The sequence below is a fragment of the Onychostoma macrolepis genome, chromosome 15 (genome assembly GCF_012432095.1).
Source record: "Onychostoma macrolepis isolate SWU-2019 chromosome 15, ASM1243209v1, whole genome shotgun sequence".
Classification (NCBI taxonomy): Eukaryota; Metazoa; Chordata; class Actinopteri; order Cypriniformes; family Cyprinidae; genus Onychostoma; species Onychostoma macrolepis.
Window position 1 is genome coordinate 5,216,579 of NC_081169.1, and position 18,203 is coordinate 5,234,781.

The 18,203-nt window shown below is 36.7% G+C and overlaps 1 protein-coding gene across 1 annotated transcript; it reads right to left on the bottom strand.

Moving 5' to 3' along the window:
- Window positions 1-7,125: 7,125 nt before the first annotated feature.
- LOC131520657 (olfactory receptor 6N1-like) lies at window positions 7,126-8,082 on the bottom strand. Its single transcript, XM_058745062.1, has one exon. It carries the CDS (start codon window positions 8,080-8,082, stop codon window positions 7,126-7,128), a length of 957 nt encoding a protein of 318 aa, XP_058601045.1.
- Window positions 8,083-18,203: the final 10,121 nt, after the last annotated feature.

An 18,203-nucleotide genomic window follows, 5' to 3' on the forward strand; every position in this document is an offset into this window, starting at 1 on the left:
GCATGTACAGCACTCAATACTTAGTTGGGGCTCCTTTTGCCTGAATTACTGCAGCAATGCGGCGTGGCATGGAGTCGATCAGTCTGTGGCACTGCTCAGGTGTTATGAGAGCTCTGATAGTGGCCTTCAGCTCTTCTGCATTGTTGGGTCTGGCATATCGCATCTTCCTCATCACAATACCCCATAGATTTTCTATGGGGATAAGGTCAGGCGAGTTTGCTGGCCAATCAAGAACAGGGATACCATGGTCCTTAAACCAGATACTGGTTGCTTTGGCACTGTGTGCAGGTGCAAAGTCCTGTTGGAAAATGAAATCTGCATCTCCATAAAGTTGGTCAGCAGCAGGATGCATGAAGTGCTCTAAAACTTCCTGGTATACGGCTGCGTTGACTGTGGACTTCAGAAACCACAGTGGACCAACACCAGCAGATGACATGGCAGCCCAAATCATCACAGACTGTGGAAACTTCACACTGGACTTCAAGCAACATGGATTCTGTGCCTCTCCACTCTTCCTCCAGACTCTGGGACCTTGATTTCCAAATGAAATGCAAAATTTACTTTCATCTGAAAAGAGGACTTTGGACCACTGAGCAACAGTCCAGTTCTTTTTCTCCACAGCCCAGCTAAGACGCTTCTGACATTGTCTCTGGTCCAGAAGTGGCTTGGTAGCCCTTTTCCTGAAGACGTCTGAGCGTGGTGACTCTTGATGCACTGACTCCAGCTTCAGTCCACTCCTTGTGAAGCTCTCACAAGTGTTTGAATCAGCTTTGCTTGACTGTATTCTCAAGCTTGCGATAATCCCTGTTGCTTGTGCACTTTTTCCTACCCAAATTCTTCCTTCCAGTCCACTTTGCATTTAATATGCTTTGATACAGCACTCTGTAAACAGCCACACCTTTCAGTAATGACCCTCTGTGACTTACCCTCTTTGTGGAGGGCGTCAATGTTCGTCTTCTGGATCATTGCCAAGTCAGCAGTCTTCCCCATTAATGTGGTTTCAAAGAACAAGAGATACCCGGAATTTATACTGTAGGGATGGTCATTAATTGAAACTCAAATGTAAATATTCAAATTTTCTGAAATACTGAATTTGGGATTTTCCTTAGTTGTCAGTTATAATCATCAAAATTAAAAGAAATAAACATTTGAATTATATCAGTCTGTGTGTAATGAATGAATATAATATACAAGTTTCACTTTTTGAATGGAATTAGTGAAATAAATCAACTTTTTGATGATATTCTAATTATATGACCAGCACCTGTAGTGTGGAAACACATGAACACTGAGCAGTGTGGGGACTTTGCTGTGAATTATTACATAAATCTTACCTGTTTCATTCACATATGACTGATGGATATGAATCACATTAAGTTTATTGATTTGTTTATGTTAAAAATATGTAATCTAAATGGACTACTAGTATTATTGTGGAGATTTTATTATGATTTTAATTGTATTCATTATGCCTCCTAATGCTAGAATAGTTTATTATTGTGTTATGCACTGTACAGACAGTACTTTCAGTGCTATTCAAAATCAAAACATTTACTTACTAATGCATATTAATTAGTGTGAACTGTGGGCTTGCTTCTGGCTGGTGAGAAGTCCAATGTCAGGTTCCATTCCTGTCACAGCCAGTCTCAAAGACTGATGCAAATGTTCATCAGTGAGTCTTGATCTCATCAGAGTTTTCATCAATTTCATGTATGAAAAGGTTTGCTCACAGATATACGTGCTGCCAAAAAGTGTGGACATCTTCATTGCATACCTTTTGATGTTTGGGTATGTCTCGTTAGGGAGGGCAGCATAGAATTCAATGAGACCGTTGGGCTTAAATGCGTTTTTCAGAACACCACAGTTCTGTAACTCAGCCAACTCAAACTGATAAGAAGGCAAGGCTTCGTCAATGTTGGTAGTGAAGGGGTTCTGGAAAAGGCGGATTTCTTTAGTGTGGACATGTAGCTCACGAAATCGCACATCAAACTCCGCCTTCAGCATTTCAAGTGCTTCCACTGACTTTTCAGCTGGGAATAGGGCCACTGGTTTCTCAGCTGAGAGACTTTGGGTAACGGGGAGATGAATGAAGTCTTGCTTTTGCACTTGTCCCACACGCAATGCTAGTTTCACCTTAAATGCTTTTATGTGGGAATACATGTCACAGATTAGTTTCCCCTTGCTTTGGAGCTGCAAGTTGAGGCCGTTCAACATCTCTGTCACATCTGTTAAAAAGGCGAGGTCCCATTTCCATTCTGCGTCGATCAGTTCTGGGACAGTTTTGCCCTTTGTCAGAAAAAAGGCATTGATTTTGGGTAGCAGAAATGCCTCGTAGAAATGCCTCAAAACTCTGCCTCGGCTTAACCATGGAACTTCAGTATGGTAAAGCACATCTCCGTGAGCAGACTCTAGCTCGTCAAGAAAGGCTTGGAACTGCTGGTGTTTAAGTCAGTTTGCTCTGATAAAGTTTATACATGACACCACCACCTTCATGACCGATTCCCACTTCAAAACTTTGCAGCAGAGTGATTGCTGGTGAATCAGGCAGTGGACTTGTAATGGGGGGCTGAGCCCTCTTTCCTCCATTTCTCTATTCATGCGTCCTATAAGCCCCCTCGACGCGCCAACCATACTAGGAGCCCCGTCAGTAGTGATGCTGGCCACACTGTAAAAAAATTAAATGTAAAAAAACAGTGAAATGCTTGGCAGCACAGGGTGCCAACCGTTTACCATTAATGGACATAACGGTTAAAGAACATTTAAAAAAAAAACAGTCAATGAATGGCAGAAGCAGCTGCCAAACAAAAACTGTCAAATTAAGGTACAACATCCTATTTTTTTTTCTTATTTTTACTTTACAGGTATTGTCTGGATTATAACTGTGAAACATTCTCTGTGAAACCTTTTTTTGCAGTTAACCATCATCTAACAACAACATACATGCAAAAACTAATAACTATCACTACATCAGCAATTCCACAGTTACTGCTTTTAAATAAAACTACATTTGGCATAACATCTTTTTTCTTGGTCTTCTCCTGGACTGAAGCACAGACTCTACTCTACAGCACAATGGTGACCCACAAAACACAGACAACAGAAACCCTTTAAATCCCAAATGAACATTAATCTAGATCTCAGCATCTTCACTAATTACAAACCAGTCTGACTTTATTTCTTTCATACAAAACTTCTTATTGAGAATTAACACAGGTTTAGATGTTGATGTTTTATTGAAATTAATCAAGTTTGAAGTCACCATTGTGGAGATAAGCGTTTGCTTTAGTTGGGCTTCTGACCCTTCATTTATGAACAATGTTTTTTTCTCTGGTTGCTGTAACTGTGTGTTTCTGAAGCACATTTGTTATAGCAAAAACTGCAAGAGAAATTATGACCAGATGAAGTGGTTTACGTACTGATGATTGTCTTATCATATAGTGGTTTTCATAACTCACTAGCTTCATCAGAAATATCTGAACATTTTAAATTTATTAGCTTTATTTTGTTGTAGTGTTACAATTTTATTGCTTGGAACGTGGCCCTGCTTTGATATTTTAAAGGTTTGTAAGTTATTTTGAAAAAAATTATTTAGATAAGAGTATGTAGAGTCACAGACATCAAGAAACTGCATATGAACCACAACAATGGTAACAATTGTCACCATTGTTGAGATTCATGTGCTGATTCTTGATGTTTTTGTGAATCAAGACACTTTCTATATAATGATAAAAAAATGAATCTCTGACTGTCATAACATCACAAGAACGCTGTACAGACAAAAACAAAAAACATTAAGTGCTAACATACGCTGAGACAATACTCATGATGTGACCAGGCTACTATATGATGATTAACCCATCACCAATAAGTAACCATGTTTATATGTTCTTTCGCTAACTAAGTCACAGAAGCCAGAGAAAAGCTGATATTATAAAGTGAAGAGTCAGAAGCCCAACTAAAGCAAACGCTTATCTCCACAATGGTGATTTCAAACTTTATTATTTTCAATAAAACATTGACATCTAAACCTCTGTTAATTCTCAATAAGAAGTTTTGTATGAAATGAATAAAGTCAGACTGGTTTGTAATAAGTGAAGATGCTGAGATCTAGAGAGATCTGTTAGTGTTTAATGTTCTGTTGCTGCCAGACATGTGATGTTTAATTAATTAATTAGCTAATTAGTTAATTTTACAGTGAAGGTGTTTGATTGTAATAATTTATGAAATTCCTGTAAATGAACAGTGTTGCCAGCTTGTTTAAATAAGGAGATTTTACTTTAATTTTAAGGTTTTAGTTTGGCACCCTGTGCTGCCAGTCATTTGACCGTTTTTTGTCTTTTGTGTTTGATCATAAAAATTCAGGAAATACCTGTAAAATAACAGTGTTTGTCATTTGACCATTTTATGATCTAACGGTTTTGTTATTTTATTAATTACATATTATTTTTGTAATTTTACATACATTTGTTTATAATTTAAATAAAATTACGACCTTTTTTTTAAAGTGCAGCTTAGACCAGTCTACACCCAGCTCTCCCATTGTTTGAATGAATAAATCATATTAATGGAAAACTTCAAATAATGAATAGAACACAAATATAACAAATACATTAAATTATAAATTAAAATGCTCCATCGGGACAAGACCATGGGAATCAGATAAGCCCTTTACACAATCTGACATGGCTGCGGTTGGAATTGAACTGCGGGTTTCATCTGGCCAGAGGAGAACTGGCCCCCCGACTGAGCCTGGTTTCTCCCAAGATTTTTTTTTCTCCATTCTGTCACAGAGGGAGTTTTGGTTCCTTGCCGCTGTCGCCTCTGGCTTGCTCAGTTGGGGACACTTAATTTTTAGCCATTATTGTCGATTTGGTTGCACAGATACTATTTAAACTAAACTGAGCTAGACAATGACATCTCTGAATTCAATAATGAAATGCCTTTAACTGAAAATTGAGTGTTTAATCTTATCATTATACATTACTGACACTCTATCCTCCAATTTGATACTGTTAAGAGCTTTGACACAATCTGTATGGTTAAAAGCACTATATAAATAAAGATGACTTGACTTGTTTGGCACACTTTACCAAAAATATCCTCCCCTGTCTTAGTGCCTTTTAGACTTTGTAGGGCTGCCAGCTCCTCGTACACTTCAAAGTTTGAGCTAACTCCGCGAAGAAAAATTAGCAGCTGTGCCGTGTCCTGCATGTCATTGCTCTCATCCAGTGCTAATGCAAAAAATGCAAATTCTTTCACTTTCTCCTGCAGCTGGGCATATACATTATCTCCCATTTCTTCAATTTGTTTGGTGATTGTACTTGCGGACAGACTCACCGCATTTAAGATCTCTTTTTTTATCTGGGCACACCTCCGCAGCAACAGCATTCATACATTTCTTGACGAACTCACCATCACTGAATGGCCTATCGCTGGTTGCAATCAGTTTAGCTACCTGAAAGCTATCTTGAATGGATGACTGGTTCAACTGGGTTTGTAGTACAAGCGTATTCTGCTGAGCTGATAGTACACTTCTTAGCTTCGACACTTTGTCTGCTCTCATTTGGCCTTGCAAGTTTGCATACTTTTCTCTGTGGTGGGTTTCATAGTGTCAGTGCAGATTGTATTCTTTGAACACAGACACTGTTTCTTGACAGATGAGACAACCAGCCACTTCTTTGTACTGAGAAAAAAAAAAAAAAAAATCACTTGTCCACTTTTGGTTAAATACCCTGCATTCTGAATCAACCTTTCTCTTTCCCAACCTTTTTACCATTTTGTCGTCACTTTGAATTTTCGCGCTGGCTCGCTCATCACCTGTTTGATCGCGATGGCATGTTACGTTGAATGTACCATTCTGTTGTGAATTTTAAAATTAATTAGGCTATATTAATAACTAAGGGAATTTTTTTTTTTAAAGCCAACCTTTATTATCAAATATAGACATGATATAAGTAAAACATATATTTAAAATTACATTTTAAAATTACAAAATATGTCTCTGGCATTGTTCAGAGGGCCGGTCCAAATGTGGGGGCGGGCCGTAGTTTGGGGACCCCTGCTCTAAAAGCTTGCATTCTGCAAATGAACGTCACTTTATTGTGACATCCCAAAGAGGCCAAAAAAAAAAATACTTGCAAAGTTTCTCATAGTCAGTATGTTGTATGTTGTGGACCCATCAAAATAGTGTTAGAAGATATTAAGCAGACAGTTTATTTATACTCTAATGACTGCTAGTTGACTTGTAGTTGCAAAGTTACTTACTGTTAGTAGAATGTCTAAAGTGGACTATCGAAATAATGTGTTACCCAATTCTTTTTATTTATTATACAATTAACAAAAGCAAAAACAAAGGCTAACAAAGGCTTTTGTTTTAATGTCATTTGTTAAACTATTGCCACACACTTTGGACATTTTATAATTTAATTTACACTAGTGCTGTCAAATGATTTATTGTGTTTAATCTCGTCCAAAATAAAAGTTTTTGTTTACATAATAAATGTGTTTGTACAGTTTATATATCATGTATATATAAATACACACACATGCATGTATATATTTAAGAAAAATATGTTATGTTTATATATTACATATATTTATATATGATATAAATTACAAGAATATAAATATGTACATGTAAATACATGTAAATATTTTCAAAATACATGCTGTATGTGTGTGTGTATTTATATATACATAATAAATATACACAATACACACACATATATTATGTAAATAAAAACTTTTATTTTGGATGCGATTAACCATTTGACAGCACTAATTTACACATATTATTAGTAACAGCATGAGTGTCTTAATGTCTAGCATTGTTGCCTCACAACAAATATATAATTAATACAGTACTTTTCAAAGTCATCATCATCAACATGACAGTTAACCTAAATCAATACAGTTTAATACATATGAAAGAATCTTATAATATGGCTGAAATAAAATAAATAAATAAATAAAACTACTAGCATCACAATTTGTACATTGTTTTCAACAAAAAGAGGAATGGGAAAAAAACATAAGTTGTTTAAAAAATATCTCACAAATAATCTAGTTTTAGAATGTTTAAGATAACAAAAATCTATATTTTAACTGTATTTTAATAAGAATAATTTACTCACGTATTTCTACTTCTTTTTTAAAAAAAAAGAGAAACAGTCTCATTACTTCCTTCCGTAGTTTTGTCAGATTTAGTCCATAAATAAGAGGGTTTAACATGGGAGGAACAAGTAGAAATTCTAGTGCCATGAAATTACGCAAATCTTGTGGCAAGCTTTTAGAACCATACCGAGTGTATAGCACATCAAACAGCAATGCAACAGTCACATTGAGCAATGCAAGAAGATGTGGTACACATGTTTGTATAAATTTGTTTCTGCCCTCTGTTGACTTTTTGCATTTTCCAATCAACTGAATGTATGAACAAAATATCAGTACTGCATGTCCAAAATATATAATAATAATTACATACCCAATCACATTGTTTACTGTTGTAGAAAAACAAGAGAGTTTAACAACTGACCAGTTTTCACAATATAGCTTTTCAATACTAGAGCCACATAAGGTTAGCTTTGATGTTAATACAATTACAACACACATGCAAAAAAATGGAGAAAGCCAGCAGAAAAGGATGCATTCAAGGATCCTTTGACTAGTCATTACTGAATGATACTCCAGTGGTCTACATATTGCCACATACCTGTCATATGCCATCACTGTTAATGTTGAAAAGTCACATAGAACCGATGAATAAATGACAAATATCTGAACCAAACATCCAGCATAAGAAATCATGTGACACTGGGATAATAAATCATACAAGAATTTAGGGTAGAATCCAGCTGTGCCATAAAGTCCATTCATGCATAAATTACATATAAAAACATACATTGGCTCATGAAGCTTCTTATGTGAGATTACAGTGTAAATTATGGTCACATTACACAACACGATTAATGGATAATACAATGCAGTCAAAGAAAAAAATACAAATCTGTTTCCCATTGTTTCATTTAGTCCAGAAAGTGTAAATACTAAGACAATGGACTCATTCTCCAGTGGTGGCTGCATCTGCAATATATAGTCTTATTATAAAGCTTTAAAGTTTTTTTTTTTTTTTTTTAACTTTAAAGTTAACTAATAGCTAGATAGCTATTTAGTCCTGTAAGCGAATAGAAACATTAAATACTCTATGGTAGAATACAGTTGATTGTCAAAGTTGTATGCAAAAAAATCAATGTGAAAATCTTACCACAATCTCTTTTTGTATGTTTGACAGAGTGTTGTGTAGAAGGTTGATTTGGTCAGATATATATGGACATTGGTCTCATGCTAATTTCCTTGTTTACGAACACTCGTAACAAAAAAAGCTCTCTTGAGGATCCTTTTAAAAATATGTGAAACTATATCAAAACTCACGAAAGCAATGTGCAAATAAGCACTCACGTATAAATGTCATTAAGTCATATTAATTTTTGCAAACCCTGTTCTTTCAGTGCAGTTGTTAATTACTTTTACAGTATGTAAATGTCTAACTACATTGTAATAACATTATTATATATTTCACAATGTATTTCTATTTGCATGTTTTTTTCTCTGCAATATGTTTCATATTTGTGAATTTCATGTTTAAAATGTTTTGTTTTTTTTAAATTTCAGAATTGTTGTTAAAATCATATGCAAGGAATTAATTATAAGGAACAAACAATAGTATCACAAAAAAAAAAAAAAAAAAAAATATATATATATATATATATATCTATATCTATATAGATATATAGATATAGATATATATACTAGGGCCCTTGAATGCTTGAATCTGATTGGCTGAGGCACGTTCTAAGGTGTGCAATTATTTTCAGGGAAATGCACACCGAACGTAGTTCGTAACGTAGAACTATGTTCGCCGTGCGTTTCCCTGAAAATAATTGCACACCTTAGAATGTTCGTCAGCCAATCAGATTCAAGCATTCAACTTATTCAATTTATTCTTAGTATAAATAAATATAATAAACAGTAGGATAAAAACGACAGATCATTTCCATGTTTTGCCGCAAAATTATGTTTTATTGACGGAAAGCACATACTCTATCTCTCCCGCTCTCTCTCCCTCACAGATGCACATACAGTTTGCACACACGTTAACATATGCGCTAATGTTGTTAGCGCTATTCTGATGATTTTTTCAGAAACATCAACTTATCAACATTAACTTTATGATATTAACCCTTTAGGCACCAGGGTTTTTTTTTTTTTGGGGAAAATGCTGGATTTTGACATCAAGAGTTAAAAAGCTTGTGGCTTGAAAGGGCTTAAAGATAGAGATCTACTGTAAATTAGAAAAATTACGGACATGACCGAAGGTTTATGTGGGGTGTAAATATACTCATCTAATTTGCATATTATGACGTCATCAGGGGGCGGCCCTCCTGAATTTCATAATATTCAGGAAATAGTAGATATTGAATTGATGTTTGAAATTATTTGAATGTTTTTTTTTTTGTCTTTTTATCCTCATTCCAAATGATCATAAAAGAGGAAACCAACAATAAAACAGGAGAAAGTACTAAATTATTATTATATTACTATACTATATAGCAGTGGCGTTCCGTCCATAAGCTATAAGCTGCGAATGCGCCGAAAACCCAGGCCGTCTGAGAGAATGAGTTCACGGGCTAATGAATATAAACATGATTATAAGTTGATGCCTTGTCATTTGAGATGTGACCTACAGCTTAATAAAGTGTTGGGAATACATATGTAAAATTATTTATTTGACAAAAAAGGTAATTTTTTGTAAATCTACGTCAGTCAAGTCAAGTCAAGTCACCTTTATTTATATAGCGCTTTTAACAATACAGATTGTGTCAAAGCACTTAACAGTATCAAATTAGAGGATAGAGTGTCAGTAATGTATAATGATAAGATTAAACACTCAATTTTCAATTTTCAGTTAAAGGCATTTCATTATTGAATTCAGAGATGTCATTGTCTAGCTCAGTTTAGTTTAAATAGTATCTGCGCGATAATCGCTAGAAATTAAGTGTCCCCAACTGAGCAAGCCAGAGGCGACGGAAGTGACGGAAGCTTCCGGGTAAGCGGATTCTCCGCAGCTTTGGTACCTCCGCTCTGTCGCTGTGACTCTCAGGATCGTTGCGCGTTCTCAGGGTTTACCTGGTATGCGCGTGATTTCATGCAAGAGGTAAGCTGTCCGCAAAGCGCTCGCCCAAGTGGAAAAACGCGCTGTTACTGCCAGATCTCGATTGCCTAATATTAAATTGTGTTTGATGCAAAAGCAAAACTGACTTGACTAAATCATATGCAAAAAAACATCATAACTGTTACGGGGCTGACAAGACGTGAGACGTGCGGATCCAAGTGCAAGCTTTTATTTACAGGCATGGTCATAAATACAGGCAGGGGCGAGCAATGGCAAACAGGTATGGCAGGGACAAGACAAAGAGTAATCCTAGGGCAAGCAAAGGTCGGTCGACAGCGAACAGTATCCGGAGGGGCTTGACGAGAGAGGTATCTGAAAGCGAAGCAATGCTCCAGGCAGGGGAAAACACAATCCAAAACAGGCAGGGGAAAACACAATCCAAAACAGGCAGGGGAAAACTAGGAAAACTATCAGGGGCTCTGTAGAGTTGCTACGGCTAGGGGAGCGGTAAACTCAAAAACTATCAGGGGCTCTGTAGAGTTGCTACAGCTAGGGGAGCGGTAAACGCATACAATACTCGGCAGTGAGGGAAACAAAGTCCAGGGTTTAAATAGAGTGTGTGATTAGTGAGAGCTGTGTGATCAGTGCCTTCAGCTGTGTGTGCAATCAGTGCAATGGATGATGGGAAATTAAGTAGATGGTGAAGTGTAACAGTAATGTGATCAGTGCAATGAATACTGTGGTGAGTGAGTGACCTCTGGTGGTGAGTGAATGGAAGTTACAGACCAGATTCGTGACAATAACTGTATATTTTCATGCTTTCTCAAGCAAAGCAAATTTTGAAAGTCCACACATAGCTGGTCATAGACAATGTTGAAGACGTTATTGTTAACAAGTGGTAAATAAAAAAAATAAATAAAAAAAAGGTTTATAAAAATGTATTTAAAATTTTAAATAACAAACATCAGGAAAAAAATAAGAAACAATACCTTTGTTTTCCGTATTGTGTCGCTTACAGTTAAAGTCCTTCTCTGATGTTATTGTTGTTTGCAACATTACTTGGCAATATTATTATTATTATTATTATTATTAATATCTTATTTGTTTTATTTAATTTTTTATTTGTATTTTCATTGTCTATTATTGGAGTAGTGTCACCCGGGTTGGAATTTTAACTCCTATTCACTGGGAATAAAAAAAATAAATGAATAAATAAATAAATAGCTAAATAAAATAAAATAAAATAAAATAATAATTCAGTCTATGCAGAGACATATAGAGCGGGGGAATCCCCCATCTCCCCACCCTCTGAATATTGCGTATAAGTGTAAACCTTATTTGGCGGTTTTTACTTGGGAAAATCAGCTGTTTTCTAGCATTGGAATAACTATGGATAAACCTGAATTCAATTCATTTCATTTACAAATAAGGTAGGAATGTGCATACTTTTAAATCGACACCTGCCACGGTGTTTTCTTTGAGTGTGTTTTAAAAACGATGAGGAGGAGACAGGGGAGGAGAGGGGGGAGGGGCGTGTGGTCTTAATCTAAGTACTCAGCATACCCGGTTAAAAAGGTCACCGCTCGCCACTGCTATATAGTAGTAAAATGCATGTGAACAGTAGCCTACTTTTTGATCAGTTCATCAGTAATATTCAGGAAATAATAGATATTGAATGGATGTCTGAACTTATTTGCGTATTTTTTTTTTTTTGTCTTTTTATCCTCATTCCAAATGATTTAGGAAAAGATGAAATCAACAGTAAAACAGGAGAAAGTAGTAAATTATTACTATATTACTGTGCCATAGTAAAATACATGTGCCTATTTTTTGATCAGTTGACCAGCTATCTGCCCAATCAGGTATCTAGGTGACAGTTTATTATTCTTGAGACTATGGTACCTCTCATTGCATGGCACAGCGCACAGACCTACCCCACACTGACTGCACCTGTACTGTCGGCGGTCCTTTGAGCGCGCACAATCAGAACAAATGACGCAATCTGGCTGATCATCAGCAACACAGAGCCTCTCCTATGGACACTAAGACCACGTCCACCCCTGCTACCCCCATCCCTGTTGGGCAAAGACTTGAAATGATCACTTGATGGTGCTTCATGAACACTCTCGCCTTTTACGGCGGCACCATTGCGCATGCAAAGATGTAGGGAGAAGCGCGATCATTAGACGACCAATCGTCATTTCCAAAAGGCAAATATTCCCACATCCTCACGGTACAACTTTTTAGCCATTTGGCGATTTTCTCTCACAAATCTCAAAATTTACTCAGACGCTATGAACTGAACTGCTTCCACATCAATGACACGATAGCTCACTTTCTCTGCTATTTCCTCGAACAATTTTGGTCTAGACTTGAAGTACTTCATGTCTGCCATCTAAGTGGTAGGGAATACAAATGAGATATTACACCAAATTAGGAACTACAGTCTATTTCATGAAGTATAGACTTGTTGCAATTTTGCGACTTTGGCGCTTAGAGGGTTAACTGCACTACAGGGTTCGTACAATGTGCTTAAAGTGCTTGAAGTATTGAATTTGACTTTTTAAAATTTAAGTCCTGGAAAACAGCCATATTTTTAAGAAGGTACTTGAAAAGTACTCAAATTTTTAAAAGGCACTATATGTGAAATTAGTGTATCTTTTTTTGTCATGTTTGCTACTGTGAGGATGTGATGAACACGGAGTCGAGGGACATTGATGTTTAACACCGAACACAGGAAACACTCGGCATAAGTAACAAGGAACTAATGAGCATAATTAAGGAAACACAGGTGAAACAAATGATACAATCAGACACGAGGAAACTAGGTCACAGAGCACATGGGGAGAAAAACACAACAACACAGGAACATAAGTCTGACATTATCTCCACCTTCCGGAAGACGCATCCTTGCGCCACTGGCGGAATGGGCAGTTCAGGGGGCCATGGCAGATTGGACAGTTCAGGGTGCTCTGGCTGGACGGCCTCTGTGGCCTTGGCCTCGGCACTCGGGCCCGGCCACTACAGCCGGAGACGTATAGCCCCCTCAAAAAATTTTATTGGGGGAGACTCCGGGTCCCCTGGCTGGAACCAGCTCTGGGCTGGGCTGGGCTCTGAAGTCCACTCCGCGCTGCATTTCGGAACCGAAGGCCTTCCTGGTCTGCCCTCAGGAACGGAAGCCAACTCTGGGCTATACTCAGGAATGGGAGCCCTCTCTGCGCCAAACTCAGGAATAGGAGCCCTCTCTGGGCCTGACGTGGGAACAACAGCCCTGCCTGGGCTGGACGGGGAAACAGGAGCTCTCTTGGGGGTTCCTTGGGGTTGACAGGTGGTCGGAACCATTGATTCGGTATGTGGAGGGTCCTGGCGTGGGCTGAGCTGGAGAGAACGGTGTGTTTCAGAGGGGGCTGGATAAGGAGTATTTAAATTTTCCTTTATTTCTTCTACCTCGAAATTGGAACCATTCAAATAAAGGACAAGATTAATCAACTCGATCAAGGGAAAATCACATGTAGGGAGATCACAATGGATTGTTTTCTCATCCAGCCCCAACTGAAAACAAGCACTGAGTGCAGCATCATGCTAGCTAACCCGGTTAGACAGCTCAAGGAATTCCTCCACATACCTCTCCAATGTCCGACCACTCTGTCGCAGACACTACAGCTGATCCTCAGCCTCTGTCATCTTTGTTCGGGTTCGGTGTTCTGTCACGATCGCTACTGTGAGGACATGAGGAACGTGGAGTTGAGGGAGTATAACGAGTAACAGTCTTTATTCATCCAAAAAGTAAGGGTTATCCAAGGCAAGCAGGAGACACACACATAGCACATTGACGTTTAACCCTCTGGGGTCTGAGGGTGTTTTGGGGCCCCGGAGAAGTTTTGACATGCCCTGACATTTGTGCTTTTTTCAGTTGCTTATAAACATTTTAATGGCTAAAGTCTAAAAACACTGTATTCAGCACAAACTGGGCTACAATAATATGTGAGCAGCTTGTACGTACGTGATTGTGTTTTTGAGAAAACGTTTATGCGTGGTTAGAAAAAAACTAAAATGGTCACACTTTATATTAGGTGGCCTTAACTACTATGTACATACATTAAAAAATAAGTACAATGTACTTAGTGTCCATACTGTATTGCAAAACACTATTGCTGCTATTGAGGTGTTATATGGGTAAGGTTAGGGACAGGTTTGGTGTTATGGGTAGGTTTAAGGGTGGGTTAAGGTGTAAGGGGTGGGACAACAGCGTAATTATAAATGTAATTACAGAAATTAATTACAGATGTAGTTACATATAGGTATTTTTAAAAATATAAGTACAATGTAAAAACATGCATGTACACAATAAGTGCATTGTAGCAAATTATTAATTTAAATGTAAGTACATAGTAGTTAAGGCCACCTAATATAAAGTGGGACCACTAACATTTTAAAGTAACTGAAATAAGGCCATAAAACACATACAGAACATTTGTTCACAAGACTTTTGAGAACTGGATCTTGTAGCCTAGAATATTTGCTTCAAAATGATCTGAAAATAATCTGACTCACTCATTCAGAGAAAACAATATATTGATTTAAATTTTCTAAGTCATTTTTTGAGTAGAAAGGGTCTATGCGAGAGGGCGTGAACTATCCTGGATAATGCTGTGACTCACACCTGAGAAGACAAAGGCCCGCATAATGAGCCATTGAGTCAGGTGTGTGACTGAGAGGGAATTGCTACAAGAAAGAATGTGAGGAAAAAAGAAATGTGTATACATATAACTATCACATAAAATAACTTGAGAAAACACAAAACAGACGTGAGCAACACAATGAACGGACAAAGACAAAGCAAACATGGTGACAATACATACACTACCAGTCAAATTATTTAAACAGTAAGATTTGTAATGTTTTTTTTTTTTTAAGAAGTGTCTTCAGCTCACCAAGCCTGCATTTATTTGATCCAAAGTACAGCAAAAACAGTACATTATATTTATTATAATAATGTATATAGGCCTACATATTGTTACTATTCAAAATAAATAAAGCACCCCCCCCCACTCCCACACTAAAATTAATAAATAAATTAGTGAGCATGTTGATAGGCTTATCAGGAGCAACTATATTATTACATTAGCAATCACCAATATTGCCCACGTGATTTTATAACATAGATGCACACATGCTTTGCGTGTATTATCATACAATATCACGTCGTGCAACATTTAAATGCAATGAAAGGTTGCCTATCATATTTCAAAATGTTGCACTCGATTTCACACTTTATTCTGGAGTTATAGTTTGGGAAAAATTCAACTAAAAAATGCGTTCAACTTTGTCACAACAACACATTATCGAATGCCAATAAGAAACATTACTTACTCTGTATTAATACTCTGTTCACAAATTGATTTTTCTGCCTGGACTCATGGCATTTACGTACCTGGGTGCACTTTTTAGTGTGACATGAAATACGTACCAATAAGTACATATCACTGCAGTTTCCAAAATAAATGAACAGTTTCACACAAATTTAGAGTTGTGATTAAAAAAGCATAATTTTCGCACAATTACTTGAAGAATATCATGCTATGACTTCAAAACAATATTAATATGCTGGGAGATTTGAAAACTGATGCTTTTGAACGTTAGCATCGCACACATCCACCTTGGGTTTTCATAGATGATAAGTTTGTTCGGTAGCTCACTGAGTACGGAGACGGATGAGAAGCACTGGTTCGAATCCCGTGTAACTATGGTTTGACAAAGCAGTTAAAATCTGCGTAAAAGGAAGTTCAAATGGCACAGTTGCATCAGCTTATACGTTTTTATATCAGTTTTGCATTTGTTAACACTATCGGGTAGGTTTAGGGTTGGATTTTGGTGTAGGGCATATTTCCAACATGATAGAGCATTAACCTTTAGCGACAGTTCCCGGATATTTGAATTCTGAACCGCCGCAATACGTATCTGAATCAACGTAATAAAAAAACAGCAATACGTACCAGTATCTACGTAATAAAAACGTGCCAGGGTTCACATACTGAACCTGTGTTTTAGTGCCACTCAGTGGACATTTCTATTTGAAACTGCGGTGAAACATGCAGCAAGGTACGTAAACCGGTGTCGCACAAAAAGTGCGCAGAGGTACGTATTTTTATGAGACCAGGTTGAGATTTTTATAGTGGCCTTTTATTGTGGCCAGCCTAAGGCACACCTGTGCAATAATCATGCTGTCTAATCAGCATCTTGATATGCCACTCCTGTGAGGTGGATGGATTATCTTGGCAAAGGAGAAGTGCTCACTAACACAGATTTAGACAGATTTGTGAACAATATTTGAGAGAAATAGGCCTTTTGTGTACATAGAAAAAGTCTTAGATCTTTGAGTTCAGCTCATGAAAAATGGAGGCAAAAACAAAAGTGTTGCGTTTATAATTTTATTCAGTGTATATTGAAAAGAGAAATATCTTGTGTTTTGTGCTTACAAGTTAATGTCTTAAACTGCCGGTCTTGTTACTTTGCTATTTAATAGTGTTTTCACTTTATTTTGGATTTTAATATCCAATGCAGAGTTGATGTTAAACGGCTCGTTCAGTGAATCGCTGGCCGACTCAGTGATTAGCCGTAAAACAGTGATTCTGTCCAAATTCCCTATAAAATCATAAATGATTCCCTTTGAGGTAAATTGACCTGTTTCCCTTACACACACACACACACACACACACATATATATATATATATATATATTGTGTGTAAATGATTACACAATCCATTGTGTAATGTACCCAAAACAGTCATGTAGTGTGAAAGGAACAGTGATCTGATGACTCTGAAAATTGTGTAGTGTAGTGCATAAAATTGTCTGTATGTGTGTGTGTTAGCTTCGTAATGGACGAGCCATATGTCTAATGTAGTCTAATTTAAATACAAATTCAGAAATGATAATTTCAAAGATAATTTGATCATCTCAATTAAATTTAAATGATGTTGGTCTGTGGAATGGATTTTTTTTTTTTTTTAAAGTTCATGTTTAACTCAGGGCTAACATCTGAATTCATGTAAAATGATGAACAACCCAAATTCAGGAAATGTTGGGACATTTTATTTTTTATTTTTTTTTATTTCAATAAAATGAAAACTAAAAGACTTTCAAATCACATGAGCCAATATTTTATTCACAATAGAACATAGAGAACATAACAAATGTTTAAACCGAGAAATTTTACACTTTTATCCACTAAATGAGCTCATTTCAAATTTGATGCCTGCTAGAGGTCTCAAAAAAGTTGGCACAGGGGCAACAAAGGGCTGAAAAAGCAAGACATTTTGAAAAGATTCAGCTGGGAGAACATCTAACAACTAATTAAGTTGGGACCAAATTCCAACACCAAAACTCCAGAAACTCATAACCTCGATGCCCAGATGTCTTCAAACTGTTTTGAAAAGAAGAGGAGATGCTACATCATGGTAAACATGCCCCCGTCCCAACTATTTTGAGACCTGTAGAAGGCATCAAATTTGAAATGAGCTCATTTAGTGCATAAAATTGTCAAATTTCTCAGTTTAAATATTTGTTATGTTATCTATGTTCTATTGTGAATAAAATATTGGCTCATGTGATATGAAATTCTTTTAGTTTTCATTTTATTCACATTTAAAAAGTGTCCCAACATTTCTGGAATTCGGGTTGTAATTCATATGATGTAATTCATCCTCATATGGCCTAATTTGACTTTGATAAACAAGGTCGTTAAATGTCATTAATTATGTTTCCACTCTCAAGGATTTCCATACTCCTTGTACCCTGAAGGTTTCTCTGTCCAGAGCTGCTCTCAGGTGGAATCACTGAACAGATACTTATCTTGTAATGACAACACTTTAATGAAACCCCACTGACCATACAGTTAGGGATGCAATCTGTCTGATCATAACTTTAATTGACCTCTTAAAAAATAAAAAAATTGTTTAATCTATGATGAAAATTGTTTACCATTCAAGACAATGCAAACACTCTATTCTAAACCACATTATCATACAT